This window comes from Canis lupus, chromosome 10 (assembly GCF_011100685.1).
Source record: "Canis lupus familiaris isolate Mischka breed German Shepherd chromosome 10, alternate assembly UU_Cfam_GSD_1.0, whole genome shotgun sequence".
Taxonomy (NCBI): domain Eukaryota; kingdom Metazoa; phylum Chordata; class Mammalia; order Carnivora; family Canidae; genus Canis; species Canis lupus.
Genome location: NC_049231.1, coordinates 35,564,171 through 35,587,637, shown reverse-complemented (window position 1 = coordinate 35,587,637; position 23,467 = coordinate 35,564,171). Strand labels below are relative to the sequence as shown.

The following is a 23,467-nucleotide window of genomic DNA, read 5'->3' as shown; positions in this document are numbered from 1 at the left end:
CGGCAAAGTGAAGGTTCCTTTTGTGCACTGAGCTGAGGCCCATTTTCAGACTTGAGGGTGGGTTCTCTCCTTATTGTCCCTCTCACACCTCTTACCTTGATGGGTGTCTCAGTTTCCCTTGATGGGTGTGCTCAGTAGTGAAATGACTGCCAATGGAAGTCAGTGTTACATTTAACCTGTAAAGTTGTGATAGGCTAAGTTCAAAGAGAACAAGAAAGCTACCCTGTCTTTTTGTACATCTAACTCACAGGCTGGGGCAGAGTTTCTCAACATTGGCAGGCTTGATGTTCTGGGCAGGGTAGTTCTCTGCCGTGGGGGCTGCCCTGTGCATTGCAGGACATCTAGCAGCGTCCCTGGTATCTGCGCACTAGATGCCAGGAGCACCCCACCTCCCAGTCGTGATAAGCAAAAATGCCTTCATACATTGCCAGATATTCCCTGGGGGACAAGACTGTTCCTGATTGAGAACCCCTGGGCGGAGACTGACTGGCCATTGTGTGTCAGCTGTTCTGGTGATTCACAGCCAACAGCCCCTTCCATTCTTTCCTGATCACAGTACTTAGATTACAAGTCACCCCTCTGAAATCGGGGCCTGTTGTAGGCTATTGTGTTCATGGTACAAAGCTGGCCAGAATGAGTGTTATTGGAAGCAAACTGATTTTTTTTTTCCTCATGCGTTCTGCAATGAAAAACCCTTTGGTGTTACTATTTAATTGGTTGGTGGTATCTGTTTGTCAATTTGCCAGCAGGTTCTCTCTTAACTGCTGTCATTTGACATTGCTGAAACATAAATGCAGAGTGATTGAGTTGCCAACATGCTATTAAGTCCTCTACAAAGAGCTTTTCGATGTACTACTGCTTCAGGCTTTTGTGGTTCTATTGATTGATTCGAATACTAAAGAAATCCTTGGCATTGACAGCCCTGGTAAGAAAATGCGGCTTCTCTCTGGGAAATTGTTGGGCATTGCCACAGGGACAGTGGTGGGTTTTCCTTTGGTTTTCCTCTGGCAGAGACTTGGCCTCTGGCAGAGCTTACCCAGTTGATGGGTGTTGACCACCCATATGGGAGAGGAATAGAAACCCCAGCGGCCACTGATCCTTATGAAATGGGTCCACTTAAGTCGAGGAGCCCACGAAGTGGATGGTGATATCAGATTTCAGAGTGGTTCAGCAGACTCCTAATTGCGAAAAACAGGAGATTGCCACAATTCTGTTTTGGTTTTCGAACTGGTCACTCACCATTTGAGACCAAAGATGGCAGATCACTTTGAGAAGGGCTGGCTAATCTTAGGATGCCCAGAACATCCCATGACATTGAGGATATTATTTTATGGTCTTGAAATTGTACTTCTGGACCAGACTGCCATGCTGTATGCATCACAAAACTATTTGTCATTGGTGTGTGTATGTTGGGGGGTGGATGACTGTGTGACAGCCAGAGACCACTTGTTAGAACTCCTAGTGCATTGGGGACCAAGGTCCTCGGGGGGCGGGGGGGGGGGAACAGTGGCCTCCGCCTTCCTTGGCCAGACTGTCCCTCTGGGCTGGATATGACAGGTGCATGCCCTTGGTTGTAAGGCTGTGAGTGGGAAGGTCCTGTGGTAAGTACGGGTCTGTCCCCTTGACCTGAAAACCCCATTAACATGTGTTTTGTTTTCTGCAGTGGATGACAGTGTAGCACAGAGTAGGGGATGGGAATATCAGAGGCAGCCCCCTGCTGGGGATTCTGCTACCCTGCGGGAATGTGGCTTTGGGACAGTTTACCTTCTCTCTCTCCCTGCCTCAGCCCCCTCACCTGTAAATGACAGTAATTCAGCCCCCATTCCACAGTACTTTTCAGCAGAGTGAGTTGGTTCCTGTGGACAGTCTAGGACTGTGCTTGGTCCCCGTCTCACGTGGAGTGTTGGGGGGCCTGGCAATACAGGGACTGTCTTGTCTTGTCTCAGCAGGGCAAGCATCCCCATACAGGGGTCTGTTTCTTTGAAGTACTTCCCACTCTGGAACACTCTGTATGTGCCCACACAGCACGGGAGCCCCCACCCTGAACAGATCTGAAGCAGGGAGGCCACATTGAGTAACCAGGTACTATGTTTTCCTTTCAGACTCTTTCCCAGCTTCCCTATGGGAAGGCGCTCTACAGTTACGAGGGAAAGGAACCCGGCGACCTCAAGTTCAGCAAGGGCGATGTCATCATCCTGCGGCGCAAGGTGGATGAGCACTGGTACCATGGGGAGCTGCATGGGGCACATGGTTTCCTGCCTGCCAGCTATATCCAGTGTGTCCGGCCCCTGCCGCAGACCCCGCCCCAGGGCAAAGCACTTTATGATTTCGAGATGAAGGACAGAGACCAGGACAAGGACTGTCTGACCTTCACCAAGGTGAGGGGGGGACCCCCGTGAACACTGCCGCCCACCTCTGTGATTCCCACCTCCCTGCTAGTTTGAGTCCTGGCTCCTTCCCGCCATCCACCCTCCCTGCTGTGCCTTGGGAAGCAGAGAGAGCAGCTGTCCCTACTTCCTGAGTTTTTGTTTGATGGAAAGAGATGTTGCACAGCCTGACCCATAGCTCCGCCTGAGAGCTGACGGTGTGCTCATTGGGTAACAGGTGCGGCACCCTCTGTCACCTGAACCTTGGGGTCTCTGCAGCAACTCAGGTGCAGAGGAGTGAAGTCTCTCAGGGACGGACTCACAGACCTGGGAGGGGGGCTCCTTGTGGGAGCCTGCTGCAGAGACCCCTGCAGCTCACAAGGAAGTGGTGTGGGGCCCAGAAACCAGCATGCCTCAGCCCCGTGCTCTGCAGCACCAGGGAGCACGCACATGTGTGCTGGGGGCAAGCCTGGGTCAGCCTTGTGGAGAGGGCACATGCACGTGTGTTGGGGGCCAGGCTGGGTCACCTTGCAGAGAGGGACCCGGGTGGTGGCAGACTCAGTGGCAGGTGCTGGTGGAATTGTTGTAGCGGAGCCCAGGGAGATACGGGAGGGCCTCTGCCCTTGTGAAGCGTGGAGAGACCAGAGGTGACGCAGCTGCCCTCAGCAGCTTTACCTACAGGCTGTCTCCCTGCTGTGGGAGCCCAAGCTCAGAGAGCTGAGGTGCTTCCTGAGGCCAGGGCTCAGCCTCTCCTGCCTTCCTGCTCCCCTCTCCCACCCTGCCTCCTATGAGCACGGACTGTCAGGACAGAGCTATAGCTCTAAATCTCAGACTTGAAAGCCCAGGGCCTTCCTTCTTCTGAGAGCCAAGGTTACCCCCTTTTCGCCACTGGGCTCAGGCAGAGCTAGCGGTGCTGGTGAACTCTCTGGAGGGCCGCGGGAGGACTGCACACACCATTTTTGAGCAAAATTGGCATGTCCTGTGCCTGGCTGCTATTTATGTCTTGTTCCATTGTTCAGACTGACAGTGAATAATCTATTTTTCATTCACAGATTCCACTCTTTCTTCCTTCCTTTTCATCAAGGTGTTCTGATGCTAATTCTGGTTGTCACCTGGCTGATGTGGCTTCTTAGGAAGCTGCAGCCAGACCTGCCCCTCCCTCCTCCCATCTCCCCACTTGGTCTCTCTGGGTCTAGGCCTACAGTGCAGGGCCTGGAGTGCAGTGTTGGACAGAGCCCCTACTTTGCTCACTTTTCTGCCCAATGGACTCTGGAGAACCTGCCCTGAGAGAAGAATGCCCTGAGGGCCTGTGATGCTCTGTGCTGTCACTCTTGACCAAGAGCAGGAATCCCTGTCAATCTCTTGGGTTCTGGTTGGGCTCTTGCTGAAGAGATGGCTCCAGGCTTCTTGGAGCTCAGCTGGCTCCAGCAACAGCCATCCTCACAGAATTGTGTTGGAGGAGGCTCTTTGACCCGGGAGAGTGCGATGTGCACTGACCACTGCAGAGCCCTGGAGCCCCCAGCTTCCTCTAGTGTGAGCACAGGCCTGCCTCTCCCACCAGTGTCATAACTGCTGTGTTAACATCCTTTGCTTGGGACCCTCACCTCCAGGGTGGAGACCCGAGCCCATTGTACAAGAGGACAGAGAGGCGCTTGCCCACTTATCAAGAAGTGTTCTTGCTTCTGCCTCTGCTGGGCACTGTGCTACACCGGGAGACTTGGACAGTCCTTCATAGCCCCAAGTCCAGTGGGAGAGGCAGGCAGGAGCAAGTCAAGAAATAAGTGTGTCTATGTTTCTGAAAAAGGAACAGTTTAGCAGGCTGATGAATAAGATCTGAGTTGTCCAGCAACAGAAACAGCAAGATGCCAGGTGATTTTTCAGACTTATTTGTGATACTTTAAAGATGCAATAAAAACTATACTGATTTGGGGCCTTAAAAAAAAAAAGAAAGAAATAAGTGTTCCAAAGCCAGCCTCAGAGAATAGCCCTGGCCACCCGGGAGTGAGATGCTATGGTCTTTTAGTAAAGGCTCCAGAATACTCAATGGTAGTGCTTCATGTTTGCTATTTCAAAAGAGGCAGTAAAGTAGTCTTCATGGGGAACATTAGAACTCAGGCTTTCTTAGACTCATTCTGTAGTTGGCAATGTTCTTATTTTGAATTAAGTTGGGGGTACAGTGTCTGCATCTGGGGAGTGAGCGGGCATCACCAGAGGTGTCTGTGGCTATGACGGCTTCTGGGAGATGGCATTGGAGTTGAGACTTAGGGGCAAAGGTGCCAGTGCAAGAGGACCTGGGGGTCTCTGGCTACATAATGTGGCTGTTCCCACTGGAAGCCAGGTAGGAAGTGCATATCTTAGGGAGTTTTTCAAGGACTTTTCTTTCTTGCATCTTGTGGGTGAATGTGGAGAGTTAGAGACACCTGCACATGATTCCCGGTGAAAATCATGCTGTGACATCCACCCCCTGTCATGTTCACATAACCTTCTTAGGAGCACCCATTTTTGCCCTTCTACTTGGATTAAGACACAACCACACCTACCAAGCACCTGTTCTATCTGTAGCTCTTACCTCTAAACGTCTTCAGACAAAGCGTCTGAAGGACATGGGTGAGGAATCATGACTCTCTTCTGCTTGATTCATATTTCCTCTTACCCACACTGCTTGCCTAACATTTCCCTTCCATGTACATCTGACCAGCTCATTTGTTTCCATGCCTGGGATGCTGTTTCCATCTGACAACCTCCGTTTATATCATACCTCAAGTGACTCCGGGCTTGGCATCACTGCTTCAGACCAGCTTGGTTTTGCCTGCATGGAATGCTTTGTTGTTTGCATGTGTTCCACTCTGGAGACATCAAGGCAAGAAGGGTCTCTAAAATCCACAGATGATGCTAACTGACCTTTCAGAAGCATCATTGTGATGGGATTGATTGGGTTTAAAAAGGCAGGAAGAAAAAAAAAAAAAAGGCAGGAAGCAGGGGGATCAAAGCAAGATTTTTACCTTCGGCATTGGCTCTTGAACAGTCCTGTTAAAATTGCATTAATTAAAGCCATTCTAAGACCAAAGGCCTTGTTTCATTTAAGAAGAAAATGAATAATTACTTTTTGTAAAGCAGCTATGAAAAGCATAATTTATAACTTAGTAGTCCCACTCCAAAAAGCAGGGCATGTGAAAATACAAAACCCAAAGGAAAGAACTACAGTGTGCCCAGTGCAGCTCTGCTGGCTGCTCTCTTACAGGCTCTCACATGAGGCTTTGATGCTTGCTGCCTCCACGTGCACAGGGAGGGAAGGGGCCTGCTGGGGAGGCACCCTTGGTGCAGGGACATGGCAGTGAGAGATCTCACATGTTGGGAAAACACTTCACCTTGCTGGGCCTCCCAATCTTCAGGGTCAGGACACAGATCCTACAGAGGGGCACCAAGGGCTGAGTGATCCAAGTAAAGAGCTAAACTTAGGGCTTGGCAGACAAGTGGGGACATTGAGTTCCATTTGCTTGGTGGCAGCTTACTCTCCGTATTACCTTATTTTCACTCAACTACAAAATTCAGCAAATATTCATTAAGCCCTAACGATGTGAATTCCAGTTAATGAGAACGCTTTCATCACCCTGCCAGGGAGCTGTACTGGAAGTAAAGGGCCTGGGACTACCCTTTAGTGAATTCACTCTGAAATGCTCGGAAATCCTGAGAGGCCATGAGATTTTTCTCTTGGGTGGTGCCTGGCTGACCCCAAAGCCACGTTTGCACACAGCTAGCAGCAGGAGCCTGAGGCTCACTGTGTTGGGCTGAACCCCGTCATGCTTGCCATGTGAGGCTGCAGGAAAGCTCCTTTCCAATGCTCACCTCTCTCTCTTCCCTGGCCATCTCCAAGGGCCTGAGGGATGCTCTGAGTCGGCAAAGACCCACGTAAATCACCTCCATGCTGTCCTGGCTTAGCCCTAGTCTTCTGTTCTTGGGATCACCACAGGTGCCTTCCATGTGATCTTATGATGCTACTGAATGTTTAGTCATTGTTTCCCAAAAGTGTAGGGCTTCCCTCCTATGTGAATTAACCCAGCATTAATCCCAAACTGTGTGCTTCTGATCCAGAGAACAGGCTTAGACAAAAATCAAGTCTAGACAGTTTGGGGTCTAGAGTCAGGTAAACAAGGTTATAAATCATGATACTTTTTTATTATTAAATGGCAACTTCGGGACATGTACTTACTCTCTGAGTCTCTTTTATTAACTGCCGTGGAGTCTATAACAGGATTCAATGAGCAATGGCATTTGGATAACAGAGCTCAAAATAGGCATTCGATAAGTATTTGCTTTCTATCCTCTGCCTTCTTCCTGTTCAAGAGAAGATGAAGTTAGGTCAGATACTTAGCACTTTTTATGTTGGTCCAGAATGCTCACAGAAACACGGACACCCTTCCTGAGGCACACGCTGCATGGGGAGCTGAGAATCTATCTGGCCAGTTGGCCACACCCATAGCTTTCTGGCTAACTCCCTCAGGGTATTGCCCAGGGCTGTGAAATCTCAGCCTTGTGTCAAGACTGCTGTCCCCAACGCTGAGCACCAGGCCTGCTGTGTCATCCCTGCTTCTTCTGGAGGGGTGATAAGGAATGCTTTCAGGACTGGAAGGACTCAGGAAACAAAGTGGGATGAGCCTCAGTGCAATTCTCGCTCAGGTTTCCTTCAGAAGTTACCAGAGAATCTCAGTTACCTTTGTGGCTCGGGGCTCCCTCTTCCCAGCCTCCTCTGCTGCCTGGCCATCTGGGCAGAGGAGGCACCTTTACTAAGGTGGCCAGTCCCCAGCATGAGCACCCAAGTGGTGACAGGAGAGCAGCCAGAGGACTGCTGAGGAATGTCCTTGCCCAGCCCCTTATTTGAACATCCAGGTGAGGGTTGGAGACACTGAATCTTAGATTTTCAGGCAGAGCTTGAGTTATGTCTGAAGCTTTGTCAGAAAATATTTTCAGACAGGTGCACAATGTGAGTTCTTCCCCAGGACTAGCCTCCCACCTGGTGTGCTCCGTCTCCCTGGCTCACTGCAGGCACCCCCAGCCTGTTGTCACCTCAGTGGCTGGGGCATGCCCCACCTGCTTCCAGTCTCCTCAGAGCCAACATCAGAGGCTGTGCTGCCTGTGAGACCCTACCTGACCTAGCGTCCACCTCCCTCCCGGGCCTGCCTCTGGCACACTCCACTCCTGGCTCCACTGGCCTCCCCACCCTGCCCTTCCCTCCATCCAAGCCTGCTGGCTCTCCTGGGGCCTCTGCAGCCCTCCCCACCTGTCTGCACGTCCCTCAGAGTGGCCCCTGACCCCTGAGGGGTGGAACCTCCCCATGCAGCACTCCACACCCCATTTTCTCCTCCTGAGAAGGTAGTATGCATATTTTAATGTGACAGGTGTCTGTCTTATGTGTGCGTGTAGGTTTCCCAAGGGTGGCCATCCTGCAGTTTCTAACTGCCTGTCCCCATTGTGGGACAGTGAAGGGAACACAGGACTTTGAATACACATTCAGGCACTCTGCCTTGGCCTGGGCAAGGGGTCACCTGCTTTGCTATAGAGAGTGTAAGCTGATTTTCATCCAGCCTCCTTGATCCATTTATTCATTCCTTCATCAGATGTTTATCACTGCTGGATTGTGTTCCAGGTGGGCCAGTGGGTGGGAACAGAGTCTCACCTTCAAGTGCCCACAGCCCACAGTGGGTGCACCAGGAGAGGGATCGTCACAGAACCTGAGCTTCCATCCTATGGAGAGAGTATGTGTGTGTGCATATGGCTTGTGTGGCATTGTGTGTCTGTGGTGTGTGTGCATACATGTGGCGGTGTGTGTAAGAGGAGACCTCTGGGCCCCCAGGAGGGTGTGGTGTGTGGCCTCTGGGATCTCCTCTTATACCAGGACCACCCCTGTGGGTGTAGGCGAGGCCCCTTCCAGCTCTGCCCCTCTCTTCTAGAGCACTGCCTTTCTCTGGGTGTCCCAGGCCTCTGACGGCCTCTGGAACTGAGATGGGGTGTGCAAGACTGGACAGTGCTGGTTCTGGAAGGTCCTGGCTCCCGGTGTCCTCAGGAGGACAGTAGAGGGTTAATGGCAGCCATGACTGCATTGGGAGCCTCACCCAGAACTGCCCAGAGGAACCATTTGTGCTTTTTCTGCAACAAATTGCTGCAGGAGTTTGTGAACTTTTCCCTTTTCCATTTGCCTTCTTCCCGGGAAGTGGGCCAGGGGCTCTGCACACTGGTGAGCTTTCTGGTGGGGAGGCGTCAGTGACAGTACACTCAGGACGAGGTGGCCATGGCCTGGGGCAGCCACAGGGACAGGTGAAAGAGGCACTCCCTCTGGTCCCCATGCTTCTTGGAAACCACTTGACTGTGGCGATGGGGACGGGAAGATTTGAGTGGCGCTCCAGGAGTGTGTTTGCTCTCCGTGGCCCCGCAGGGACATTTCTGGCTACTTTGTCCATGTTATTGCCACACCCCATGTGGAGGAGAGTGAAGCACTAGAGCCTCAGAGGTTGGTGTGTGCAGACTTGCTGAAGGAACCTGCCAAGGTTGTCAGTGGACGGGCTGTCTCAGCTGAGTCCCCAATGGGTGAGCGGGGACATTTCCTGAATTATGTTTCTGAAATGGTATTGAAGGACAGGGTGCTCGGCCAGCAACCGTCAGTGTTATCCAGAGGGCTTCTGTGTGCACACAGACGTGCTACCCTCCTTGTGGGTCAGAAGGGGGAACTTCAGTGCTCTGCTCCCAGCTTCTGCTTGTAACAGAGCCCATCTGCTTACAGATCCGTTTTCCCCCGGGTAGGAACAAATGCACAGACTTTGGGTGGGTTAGGTGAGTGAAATGGAAATGCAGTTGGAGGGGCCCCCGGGGGCCCATTCTTGGTTTCGGCTCAGGTCATGATCTTAGGGTCATGTGATCAACCCCTGCATCGGGCTCAGTGGGAGTCTGTTTCAGATTCTCCCTCTCCCTCTGCCCCTCTCACCATGCTCTCTCCCTTGCATACGCGCTCTCTCTCTTTCTCTCTCTAGTAAATAAATAAATCTTAAAAAAAAAAAAAAAAAGAAATGCATTTTGAAGGCCCGTTTTAGATGGCAGGCCTACCGTGGTACCTGAATCCTTTGCAAATGTATTACCTACTGAGCCTTGGGAAGAAAAGCAATATACTTTTTTAATAACCATGTTACGTTCATGGCCCAGACTTACGGTCACTTAGGAGCACCCTGAGACCACCTGAATGCAAAGGAGAGCCACTCTTGTACACCAGTGGCATGTGGTGTATTTTCAAAGCTTGGAAATTAGAGGGAAGAAGGAAAACAGCATATGGAATTAAATTGCCCCATGGCGAATAATGAGCACCTGACATGAAACATGTGAATGAAATTGAGCCATGACTCTGAAAGTGAAATGATGTGGTGGGAACAGCTTTCCTCCATAAAATCCTCACATGCTGCCATATTGGCCCAAAGCTTGTCTGCCCCTCCTGACTATCAGTGGTGTCTAGTTAGATTTTGTTTACTCAACCATATCAAGCAGGGGTTGGTAAACTGGTGCTTGCAGGTCAAATCCTACCCTCCTGCTGCCATTTGTGTAAATAAAGTTTTATTGGCACTTACTCTTCATTTACACGTTGTCTGGCTCCTTTCACACCAAAACAGAAGACTGGCATATGTGACAGAGACATATGGCCTTAAAATCCTGAGGTATTGACTGGCCCTTTCTAGGAAAGTTTGCTGATCTGTTACATAGAGCACAGCGCTATGGAGGCCAAGCACTCAGTGTTCTTCAGCATCTCACTCAGCATGGCTTTGTTCTGAGGCCACTGGCAACACACCATGTTGAGTGTGACATGCAAGGGATGCCTTTCTCTATGAAGCAGCAACTGAAAACTCAGGTCTGAACCATGTAGCTCAATCCTGCCACTGTCATTTAGAAAGGCATTTAGAGTTTGAGTGGGGAGCAATTCTCTATACTCCAGAGAGGCCACAGAGCAGGGATTTCCCCTTTTCCTTATCCTTCTGAAAGCACTGCCTCCAGCTTTTTAAAATATGACAGTGAGTCAGAGACCTGATGTGGTCCAGCCATGAAAAAAGGCTCATTGTTTCCCTGGTCCTGTATTGGTGGCAGGAGAAGTTAATACTGTTTCCAGAACATAACAGACCTCGTGCTGGTAGCTCTGACGTGCTGCAGGGAATTTTCCCATTGCCCAGCACTCAAATGCTCTTGGGAGGCTGTCTCCATTGTGCAAGTTTGGGTCAGAGGCAGAGCTGTAGGAGATCTTTCTCGACACTCCTAGGCAAATGTAGTTTTACTTATTTGTGTGTATAGAGAGTGACTGGCTTCCTACACCCACTTTTCTTCCAGCCAGCCCAGTCTCCCCAACAAAATTCATGCCAGCTAAATGGGATTGTTTTGGATCCTACCACTGCCATGAAGCCAGGAATTGCCCTCTATCAATATTTGAGCCCGATCAGAGACCTGCCACCAGGTACCACCAAACCACCACTGGGACTGTATTGAATTTGTATCTGATAGGCAGATGGGTCTATGCAGGTTACACCTGCTCATCTCACTAACCTCACAGGAGCGCACTGACAGGATTGGATTTTGAACCCCACTTATTGCATTTTGCTGGGATTTCACTGTACTTACATTGTATGGGGTGATGTCCATCTCTTTATGAGCAGACCTTTCCCACCAAGTGTTGAGCTCTTCTTGGAAGGGAGAGTTTCTTACTCATATCTGGCTCTTAAGGGATGCTAGCTTATTGGTGGCCACAGCAGAAACAGGTTGGCACTGCTTAACGCTCGGAGTAAAGACAAGCCCCTGGCCTAAGAGGTGACACTTGTTTTTGGATGGCTCTCCCTTATGTGGAGCTGCATTCACTTCTCAGTACCTTGGAGCCCTTAATGCGTATCTTCCCTTCCCAGGTGACTCAGAATGAACCCAGATCTTCAGTGTGGTAATGATGCCAAGGCTGGAAGACAGTAACCATGCCCTTCGCTCAGATATCTCATATCTCAGGCTCAGTGATCCCACTTTCTTCTCTGGCTCTCTGTGACTTGATTTCAGACTATCACGTAATGGTTGGCTTCCTCAGTGTGTGATGTCTCTTTACAGATGTGTTAGAACCAATTGCAGTACTCAGGGTATGCTGTGACTTGTCTACACTGAATGGATTATTACCTTAGAAAAATCTTTTCTCCTTTCTCCTTTATTTCACTCAGTATAATACCCTCCAGTTCCATCAACGTCGAAGCAAATAAAGGGGAAAGGAGAAAAATGAGTGGGAAATATCAGAAAGGGAGGCAGAACATGAGAGACTCCTAACTCTGGGAAACAAACTGGGGGTGATGGAAGGGAGGTAGGCGGGGGGGTGGGGGTGACTGGGTGACAGGCACTGAGGGGGGCACTTGATGGGATGAGCACTGGGTGTTATTCTATATGTTGGCAAATTGAAAACCAATAAAAAATAAATTTATAAATAAAAAAATCTTTTAATCTAAATAAACCATAATATACCATCATGTCCGCTAATCAAAGTTGTACAGGTTGGTAATTGGAAAAAATATCCTTATACTCACTCACCCAGTGGAGAGATGGTGAGATACTAGCACCCGAGTCCTTTTACCTTTCCCTCGTCCCATGTCCTTAACACCATAGATGAGTTGTGTCTGTTCTTCCAGCTTCAAATACATGGACCATACATGTATATTTTTGTGTCCAGTTTTACTTTCTCTCAACATTACATTTGTGAGCTACATCTACCTTGTTGTAGGATGCTATTGTTTGTTCATGTTCATCACTCTATTTTTTAAAAGATAGACTTAATTTGTAGAGCAATTTTAATTTTGCTCCTGAGTTGAGCAGAAGGTGCAGAGATTTCCCATGTAACCCTAGCCCCATGTGGACACTGCCTCCCCCATCAACATCCATCACCAGAGAGGTACATGTGTAATGACATTAATGAACCTTCACTGACACATCATAATCACCCAAAGTCCACATTTTACATCAAGGTTTACTCTTGAGGTTATACATTCTGTGGGTTTGGACAAATTTATAAGGACATATATCCACCATTATGGCATCATACAGAGTATTTTCACAACCCTAAAAAATCTTCTGTGCTCCACCTATTCATCCCTTCCCTTTCTACTCCCCAACCCTTGGCAACCATTGATCTTTTTACTGTCTCCATAGTTTTGCCTTTTCCACAATGTCACATACTTGGAATAACATAATATGTAGCCTTTTCAAATTGGCTTCTTTCACTTAGCTTTATGCATTTATGTTTCCTTCATGTCTTTTCATGGTTTGATAGCTTATTTTCAGTGTTGAATAATATTCCACCATCTAGATGTACCACATTTTATTTATCCATTCACCTACTGAAGGACATCACATAATTGCTTCCAAGCTTTAGGATTATGAATAAGCTGCTATAAATATCTTGTGCAGGTTTTTGTGTGGATATAAGTTTTCAACTCTTTTGGGTAAATACCAAGGAGTGTGACTGCTGGATTATAAAGTAGAAGTATGGTTTTTTTTTTTAGAAGTATGTTTAGTTTTGTTAGAAACAAGACTATCATCTGAGGTGGCTGTACTATTTTGCATCTCCCACCAGCCATGAATGAGTGTTCTGTTACTCTGCATCCTTGCCAGCATTGGGTGTTGTCAGTGTTCTGGATTTCATCCACTGTAATACATGTATACTGGCATATTGTTGTTTTAATTTTCATTGCCCTAATGACATATGACATGGAACTTTTTTTTCATATTCATATTTGCCATCTGTATATCTTCTTTGGTGAGGTGTCGTTAGGTTTTTGGTCCATTTTTCAATTGGATTGTTCATTTTCTTATTTTTTTAAGTAGGCTCTATGCCGAATGTGGGCCTTGAACTCACAACCCTGAGATCAAGAGGACATGCTCTACTGACTGTGCTAGCCTGGTGCCCTTGTTTTCTTACTGTTGAGTTTTAAGAGTTATTTGTATTTTTTTTTTATCATAGTCCTTTATCAAATATATCTCTTGCAAATATTTTCATGAATCTGTGGCTTTTTATTCTCTTGATAGTGTGTTTTGCAGAGTAGAAGTTTTTTATTTTAATGATGCCCAGCTTATCAATTCTTTCATAGATTGGCCTTTGATATTGTATCCAAAAAATCATCACCAAATCCAAAGTCATCTGGATATTCTCCTTTGTTATCTTCTAAGAGTTTTATATTTTTGTGTTTCATGTTTATTCTGTTATTCAATTAGTTAATGTTTATGAAGGGTGTAAGGTATGTGTCTAGATTCATTTTTTACATGTGACTATTCAATCATTCTAGCATCATTTGTTGAAAAGACTATCTTTTCTTCCTTGTATTGCCTTTGTTCCTTTGTCAAAGATCAATTAACTGTATTTATGTGGGTCTAATTCTGTATTTATGTAGGTCATAATTCTGTTATGCTCCTTTGATATCACTTTATAGTCTATCACCCATCCCACACTATCTTCAGCCATGTAACTTCCAGTAAGTCTTGATGTCATATAATATCACTATTTGTTTTTCTCTTTCAAATTGTGTTGGCTATTCTGGGTCTTTTACTTTTTCAAATAAACTTTAGAGCCAACTTGTCAATATCACAAAATAACTTGCTGAGATTTTCATTGAAATTGCATTAAATCTAGAAGATGAAAAAAACTGACGTCTTGAAAATAGAGTCTTCCTATCCATGAACATAGAATATCTCTCTGTTTTGTTTTTAAATTTTAATAACCAGAGTTTTACAGTTTGTCTCATATAGCTCTTGTAGGTATTTTGGTACATTTGTACATAAGCATCTCATTTTTTAGGTACTAATGTACAGTATTGTGATTTTAATTTCAAATTCCACTTACTCATTGCTAGTATATAGAAGTGTTTAACTTTTGTATATTAATCTTATATCCTACAGCCCTGCAATAATTGCTTATTAGTTCAAGGAGTTTTTCATTTATTCTTTCAGATTTTCTATGTAAACAATTATGTCATCTGCAAACTAAAGAAGCTTTATTTTTTCCTTCCTAATTTGTATGCCTTTTATTTCCTTTTCTTGTCTTATTGCATTAGATAGGATTTCCAGTATAATGTTGAAAGGCTGTGGTGAAGGGGGAAATCTTTGCCTTATTCCTGAACTTTGTGGGAAAGCTTCTCGTTTCTCACCATTATTATGCCAGCTGTAGGGTTTTTGTAAATGTTCTTCATAAGTTGGGGAAGTTTTACTTTATTCTAACTTGCTGAGAGCTTTTTTTTTTTTTTTGACATCCTGAATCAATGTTTAATTTTGTTAGAGGCTTTTTCTATGTCTATTAAGGTGAGGATGTGATTTTTCTTCTTTAGCTTGTTAATGGGATGAATTATATTAATTGACTTTTGAATGTTGAACCAGCCTTGCATACCTAAAATAAATTCCAGTTGGTCATACTGCATAATTCTTTTTATACTTTGTAGTATTCGATTTGCTAATATTTTGTTGAGGATTTTTGCATCTATGCTTATGAGAACTATTGGTTTGTAGTTTTCTTTGCCTGCTGTGTCTTTGGTTTCAGTATTAGTGTAATGGTAGCTTCATAAAATGAGTTAGGAAGTCATCCCTCTGCTTCTACCTTCTGGAAGAGATTGTTAGATAATTTGGTATAGTCTCTTCTTTAAATGTTTGGGGGAATTCACTAGTGAACTTATCTGGTCTGGTGCTTTCTGTTTTGGAAACTTATTAATTATTGATTCATTTTCTTTAATAGACATAGGTCAATTCAGATTGTTTCTTTTATATGAATTTTGACAGATAACATCATTAAAGGAATTGGGCCATCTCATTTAGGTCATCAAATTTGTGGGAGTGGTATTGTTCATAATATTCCTATATTATCCTTTTAATGTTTAGGATCTATAGTAATGGCCTCTCTTTCATTATTGATATTAGTAATTTGTTCCCTTTCTTTTTTTTCTTTGTTAGCCTTGGTGAGAGGCTTATTTTATTGATCTTTTCAAATAATCAGCTTTTGGTTTTGTTGATTTCCTTTATTGATTTCCTATTTTTAATTTCATCGATTTCTGTTCTATTTATTTTCTTTTCTTCTGCTTACTTTGGATATAATTTGCTCTGCTTTTTCTAGTTTTCTAAGATGGAAACTTAGATTATTGATTTTATTTTCTTTATAGATTATTGAGCTTTCTTCTTTTCTGATATATGCATTCAGTGTTATAAATTTCCCTCAGCTCACACATTTTGACAAGTTGTGTTTTCGTTTTCATTTGTTTTAAAATATTTTAAATTTTCCTGATATTTTTTTCTTTGAACCAAGTGTTATTTAGTATTATATTATTTAATTCCCAGGTATTTTGTGATTTCCCAGTTACCCTTCTGTTATTGATCTCTAGTTATTTATTGATCTCTAGTTTAATTCCACTGTGATCTGAGAACAGACATTGTATTGTTTCTGTTCTTTTAACTTTGTTATAAGGTGGGTTATGGCCCCACGTGTGATCTATATTGGTGAATGTTCCATGTGAGTTTAAGAAGAATGTATATTTTTTTGTTCTTAGATGAAGTAGTTTATTGATGTCTATTATTGTCAGTTGATTGATAGGTATTGTTGCCTTCAGCTGTGTCTTTACTGATTTTCTGCCTGCTGGATTGGTCGATTTCTGGTAGAAGGATGTTGAGTCTCCAACTATAATAGTGGATTTATCTATTTCTCCTTGCAGTTAGGTAAGTCTTGCCTGATATATTTTGACTCTCTGTCCTTAAATGCATATTCACTAAGGGTTATTATGTCTCTTCGGAGAATGGATTCCTTTATCATTATTTAATACCCTTCTTCATCCCCAGCAACATTCCTTGCTCTGAATTCTGCTTTGTTCAAAATTAATGTAGCTATTCCCACTTTCTTTTGATTAGTGTTCATCATGGTATATCTTTCCCCATACATTTACCTTTAATTCACATGTATCATCATATGTCAGGTGGGTTTATTGTAGACAACATATAGTTTGGTCTGGCTGTTTGATCCACTGTGACAATCTTTGTTGTTCAATTTGTGAATTTAGACCATTGACATTCAGCGTGATTATTTGATATTTTTGATTAATATTTACCACATCTGTTTCTGTTTTCTATTTGTTGCCCTTGATTTTTGTTCCTATATTTGCCCTCCACTCTCTCTATCTCTCTCTCTTTGCTTTCTGTGGTTTTAATTGAGCAATTTATGTGATTCTATTTTCTTTTTTTAGCATATCAATTGTATTTAAAAAATTTTTAGCAGTTGCCCTAGAATTTGCAGTATAAATTTGCAGTTAATAATGTTCACTTTCAAAAAACACTGTACTAGGGATCCCTGGGTGGCGCAGCGGTTTGGCGCCTGCCTTTGGCCCAGGGCGCGATCCTGGAGACCCGGGATCGAATCCCACGTCAGGCTCCCGGTGCATGGAGCCTGCTTCTCCCTCTGCCTGTGTCTCTGCGCCTCTCTCTCTCTCTCTCTGTGACTATCATAAATAAATAAAAAAAAATTTAAAAAAATTAAAAAAAAAACACCGTACTATTTCACAGGTAGTATGACTACTTTTAATAATTAAATAATCCTAACTCTTATCTCTTGTCCCTTATACATTCTGTCATTCATTTTACTTACACATGTGTGTACATGATATATGTAATATATGTGTATATATAATATATAATAATATATAGGCATATATGATTGAATATATTGTTCCTATTTTAATTGAACAAACTATTCAGCTAGATCAATTAAGAATAAAAAAAATAAAAGTTACATTTTACCTTCACTTGTTCCTTCTCCAATTTCTTTTCTTTATGTAGATTCAAGTTTTTGACCTACATACTTCTCTAAAGAACTATTTTAATATTTAATATTTCTTGCAAGACAGGTCCACTAGCAACAAATTCCTTAAATTTTGTTTGTCTGAAAGTCCTTATTTATCCCTCACTGTCAAAGGATAATTTTTCAGTGTACCTAGTTCTAGGCTGGTGGGTTTTTCCTGTTAATACTCTGTATATTTCATTCCACTGTCTTCTTGCTTACAAGAAGTTTTTGAGAAGTCAGGTGTGATTCTTATTTTTGGTTCTCCATAATATGATGTTTTCCCTCGCTGGCCTGAGTATTTTTTCTTTTTCTTTTTTCTTTTTTTTACATTGATATCTTCTCTTTATTTTTATTTAGTTTTTGGTATTTTTTTTATTGGAGCTCGATTTGCCAACATATAGTATAACACCCAGTGCTCATCCCATCAAGTGCCCCTCTTAGTGCCCATCACCCAGTCACCCCATCCCCTGCCCACCTCCCCTTTTACCACCCCTTGTAAATCAATTGGAGAGTATTTTTTCTTTATCTTTGATTTTCAGTCCTTTGATTATGCCTAGGTTGTGGGAGGTTTTTTGGCATTTATCTTGGTGTTCTTTGAACTTCCTGGGTCTGTGGTTTGATGTCTGACATTAATTTGGAGAAATTCTCAGTCATTATTGTGTCAAATATTTCTTCTATTTCCTCCCTTCCTTTCCTTTCCTTTCCTTTCCTTTCCTTTCCTTTCCTTTCCTTTCCTTTCCTTTCCTTTCCTTTCCTTTCCTTTCCTTTCCTTTCCTTTCCTTTTTTCTTCTCCTTGTGATATTTCCATTATGCATACATTACACGTTTTGTAGGTATCTCACATCCTGTTCTTTTTTTCTAGTCTTTGTTCTCTTTGCTTTTCAGTTTTGGAGGTTTCTATTGAGATATCCTTAGAGTCAAAGATTCTTTCCTCGACAATGTTCAGAGTACTAATTAGTCTATCTAAAGATTTTTCATTTCTATGATGGTGTTTTTATCTCTAGCATTACTTTTTGTTTCTTTCTTAGACTTTCTGTCTCTCTACTTACATTGCCCATCTGTTCTTGCATGCTGTACACTTAGTCCTTTATAGCCCTTAGCATATTAATCAGAGTTGTTTTAAATTCCCCATCTGATAGTTCCAAACATCCATGCTTTGTCTGAGTCTGGTTTTGTTCTGATGCTTGTTCTGTCTCTTCAAACTGTATTTTTGGTTTTTGTTTTGTTTCGCCCTTTAGTATGTCCAGTAATACATTTTTTTTCCCTTGATAGCCAGGTATAACGTACCAGGTAAAAAGAACTGCTATAAATTGGCCTTTAGTAATATGGTGGTGTTTGGGGAGGGGGGGAGCACTGTATAGTCCTATGGTCCTATTATCAGATCTTAGTCTTTTAAGGAACCTGTATGTTAAACTGTGAACTCCATGTGGATGTCTCTATTTTCCTCTTGTCTCCTTATGTAGCACAAGATGGCTAGAGTGGGCCAGAGGTGGGGATAGTATTGGAGGGCACTACCATAATTTAGTTAACAAAACCTCTCTTGCTGGGCATTTGTCTTTAGTTTCTCTCTAATTGAACAACACTGTAATGAACATTCTCAGAGCTAAATCTTTTTGCACATCTTTAATTTTCCTAGGGTAAAGTCTCTAGAAGTGCTCTTGTTAGATCAGTGGGTATGCAGGCTTTGATGTTTGATAGAAATTGCCGAACTACCTGCTATAAATTTATGTCTTCACCAGAAATGATAAAGTGCCTATTCCCTGCATGCCAACCAACACTTTATGTTCTTTTTTGCTAGTTTGATAGGCCAAATAGAACAATGAAGAAAAAAGAAAAACCTCTTCTTGTTTACAATTGTATTGTTTTGTGAGGTATAACTTTTAAAAATATGTTGAATGGCAAATTTACTTTTCTTCTTTTTTGTGAGTTGTCTCATTTTTGCCCTTGGCCTATTTTTCTTTAACGGTATTTGTCTTTTTCTTCTATTGTATCTTTAAGTTTTATGTAGTATTGATATTAAATTGTTGTTTCTCATAGATTCTCCAAGTTTTTTCTAGTTTTTTTTTTTTTGCCTTTTTGTTTTGTTTTTGCTGTTTTTATTGTAGAGAATTTCATTTTTGTGTGTAGCCAAATCATTGTTATCATACTTCAAAAGGCCTTCCCTAGCTAGGATTAAACACCAATTCATATTTACTTCTTGGGCATTCAAGTTTTTTTTCTAACATTTAAATCTTTAATGTAATTCATTTTGGCATATATGATGTATTAGAGAAATTTTTAAATAGACAATTTTAATCATATTCTCTAACTTATTATTGCTGGTATGTGAGTAAACCAATGATTTTTATGTATGTATTTTAAAATTTGCAGTATTCAGATTATAAGACTGATGCGCTGCCCACTGCGCCAAGCGTCCTGCCTGCCCGAGTCCGTGCTGGCGGGTTGCCTTGGGGTCTGTGTTGTGCGTCGGAGGGTTCTGACCCCGTGGCTGCTGGCGGCCCCACCCGCCCCTCCCCACTCCTGCCGTCCACACCCGGTTGCAGGGGAGTCGTCTGGCCACCAGGGCTGCGGGTCTGCCATTAAGGCAGCCACAGGACCCCCTCCCCAGCTGCTCCCCAGCTGCTCCCCAGCTCCCGACTCACCCGCCACCTGCCTGCTCACCAATAAAGAAAGCCTGACCCTCTTCTAACCTGCCTACAAATGATCTTCTTCAGAATAGAATCAAAGTTATTGGCACAATCCTATGTACAACAATATTGCTTCCCCTAGTAAAGCAAACCAGCATTGCACTAACCACCCTGCCCTTTTGGGTTAAGATGTGAGTATCTCAGAGAAAGACAAGCACCATATGATTTTTCTCATATGTGGAATTAAAGAAACAAAATAGATGAACATAGGGGAAGGGAAGGAAAAATAAAATAAGATGAAATCAGAGAGGAAGACAAACCATAAGAAACTCTTAACTTGGGGATCTCTGGGTGGTGCAGCAGTTTGGTGCCTGCCTTTGGCCCAGGGCGTGATCCTGGAGACCCGGGATCGAGTCCCACGTCGGGCTCCCAGTGCATGGAGCCTGCTTCTCCTTCTGCCTGTGTCTCTGCCTTTCTCTCTCTCTCTCTGTGACTATCATAAATAAATAAAAATTTAAAAAAAGAGAAACTCTTAACTATAGGAAACAAACTGAGGGTTGTTGGAGGAGAGGTGGGTAGAGGAATGGGGTAATTGGGTGATGGACATTAAGGAGGGCATTTGATCTAATGAGCACTGAGTGCTATATGCAACTGATGAATCACTAAATTCTACTGAAGCTAATAAAAAACAAAACAAAAGTGTAAGCATCTCAAGATTATGGTAAAATGATGGGGTTTTTGAGTCCTAGGGACAAGCTAGCAACAACTGGATGAGAAATCAACTTCTTGCATTTGCAGAATAAAGGAATTATTGCATTAAAAAAAAAGAAGAAAGCCTGACCCGCTAAATAAATAAATAAATAAATAAATAAATAAATAAATAAAATTTGCAGTACTTCTCAAATTTGCTTATTCTAATTTTAGTTGATACTGTTTTTTCTAGGTAAAATTTTTTATACTTTCTTTCCAATATTCATGCCTTCTGTCTTATATTCTTTTATTTCTTTGGCTCTAATGTCTAGACCAGTCCTAAGCAATAGTGTGGATAATATGGTATTTTCTGTTTTTTTTTTTTTAAAGATTTATTTATTTATTTATTTATTTATGAGAGAGAGAGAGAGGCAGAGACACAGGAGGAGGGAGAAGCAGGCTCCATGCTGGGAGCCCGATGCGGGACTCGATCCCGGGACTCCAGGATCGCACCCTGGGCCAAAGGCAGGTGCTAAACCGCTGAGCCACCCAGGGATCCCCCGGTATTTTCTGGTTTTTAACCAAAATTAACCTGGCATTTTCTTCTTTTGAATTTTACAAAATTAAATGTCTTTTTTTGGTGCTATTTTATTGTTGCAAAAACTCTGACATGTAGGAAACCTTCAATTACCTTTCCCTTTGTATGATCAGCACACATCCTAAGGGCCTCCCTTTGGCTGAATCTGAGTTGAGTTCATCACAGGCCCAGGACTCTCACCAGTTTTGAACTTGTGAGGTGAGCAAGGCATGGGAGTTCAGGGGCATTCTCTTCATCTCTCCTCATGACAGTTGGCTGCTTTGGCCCAACGATTACAGAAAAGCCTGTGCATTCTAATTCCTGAGCTAGAAGGGAACCCTTACAAATATCATTCTGTAGCCTAAGAACCACCTACCCTGTAACATATGAAAGGATATGTTCCCCTTGTAGTGTCTATTGTGTTTTTCTGGCTTGTATCAATTGAGAGAAGAAATACTCTGAAGTCACAGATTATTTTGTTATTTGATTTTTTTTTTAACTGGGAGGTTGGGGATGAGGGCAGAGAAAATGAGGCGTATGATTGCTCCTAGACTCTCCTCTGTGAGAAGCAGGTGAGGAGAGGTTTGAAATAGACCATGGGGAGCTTCTCTGACAGACACTCACCCTTGCTTTTCCCTATCTGTGTTCTCTAAAAGGCATATCCCACCCTCATTAGATCACTCTACCTTGACCCAGATGAACACCCCAAAAATGTGTGGTCCCTTAGCTCACAGATAAGCCACCTTTTCTGATAATTTGATGAAGTGTGCTGGCCTAAAATGTGTCTCTGACATGAGAGAAGCCTCCAAGTCCCATATTACTGCTTCATATTAAAGTACTGAAGACTCTTGGAGGACTCAGCTCCTCACTGGAAGATTCATTGCTTTCATATGAAAGTATTAAAGACTCAGATGATACCTTCAAATCCAGGAGGGGCTACCCCATTAGGCTGACCATCAGCTCCTTATCACAAGCCCCAGATGGGCAAGGTAGTCCCCTAGCAGATTTTGCTGAGGGACAAATGACAGGAAGGTTTTAATGTGGCAGGGCAGGGGGAGAGAGGGTGGTTTGGCAGACAGTCTTTGAGGGGTTCCATTATAAACCTTGCTTAGAAAAAATAAATAAATAAACAAACCTTGCTTAGTGTGAGGAGGATGGATACTGGAGAGGGAATAGAGGCCAGCCACAGACTGCTGATGGAGGCACCATTTTGCCTGTGAGATCCCTGTCTGGCCCTCTTGACACTTGATGCTGCCCCTTGTTGTCTCTCATCCCCAGTCCTCTTCCCTGGTGGATTCCCTCTTTTGCTCTCCATCACTTTCTCTCTCCCACCCTCCTATCTGCACCCCTTGTCATTTGTCCCTGCAGCTCCTGGCACACTGATGGCATCCTGGGCGTGACCTTTCTCACAACCACCAAGCTGCCAGTCTCCCCGGAAAGCTCCTCTTCCTCCATGCTTTATGCCTCTTCCTTTCTCATTCCATCTGTTTCCACTTTGTGCATCTATACTTGGCATCGTCTGCATTGCCAAAAAATTTAAGAGGGTTATCCAAAGCTTTTTGTACCCATGACTCGAAATAAATGGAATTGGATTGGGTCATTTTTTGTTCGTGGATGGAGCCAGAAACTTAAAAAGCTTTATATTTGCTGAATTTATTTTTATTCAAAATTATTTTATTTCAGTAAATAAGTAATAGGAACATGAATTTTAAAATACTAACCATATTGTAAATTGCCACGCTTTTCTATTTGAGGATTTTTGCAGCTATAATCAATATGTAAGAGAGAAAGAGGGAGACCATGGGTGAAGATGTAAGGGCAGACTTTTCATATGTCAGATCCCAGAATAGATAATAAACTATTATTTACATCATTGCTTGGGATCTTTTCCTAGCTCCTGCAGTACTGACTGTCTCTGTTTTTGTTGTGTTTGTTGCGTGTCCATGTATTTGTGTGCATGGTGGGCTGCGGCAACCCCAGGACGAGATCCTGACTGTCATCAGAAGAGTGGATGACAACTGGGCAGAAGGCATGCTGGGAGACAAGATTGGGATCTTCCCCTTGCTGTACGTGGAGGTAAGACTATGCTCTCAGATGGGCTTCCTCTTCCACCCTGCTGTCTGTTTCACCAGGTGGGACAAGGGGCAGGGGTGGGCTCCTGGCCTGTGGAGAGGAGGATGGAGACTGTGTTGGGTTTTGTTCTGACTGCTGTGCCAGTGCTAGGAGCACTGCCTCGGCTCCTGCAGTCATCTGTCCCGGCCTGGCTGCAGACCATCATACTGTGTGGGCATCACAGATGTGGGCTTTCCCCACTTCTCACAGAAATCCTGTGCTGGCACCCGCTTCCCCAGACTCTCCT

General features: G+C 43.8%; 1 protein-coding gene across 1 annotated transcript in view; it reads left to right on the top strand.

The window, feature by feature from the left end:
• SH3RF3 (SH3 domain containing ring finger 3) overlaps positions 1-23,467 on the top strand; it is a 353,908-nt gene that overhangs the window by 195,517 nt on the left and 134,924 nt on the right. The window contains exons 2-3 of the mRNA XM_038550834.1: positions 2,103-2,378; positions 23,089-23,184. Of these exons, the coding sequence (XP_038406762.1) occupies positions 2,334-2,378; positions 23,089-23,184 (141 nt within the window). The 5' untranslated portion in view covers positions 2,103-2,333. The remainder of the gene's footprint in view (positions 1-2,102; positions 2,379-23,088; positions 23,185-23,467) is intronic.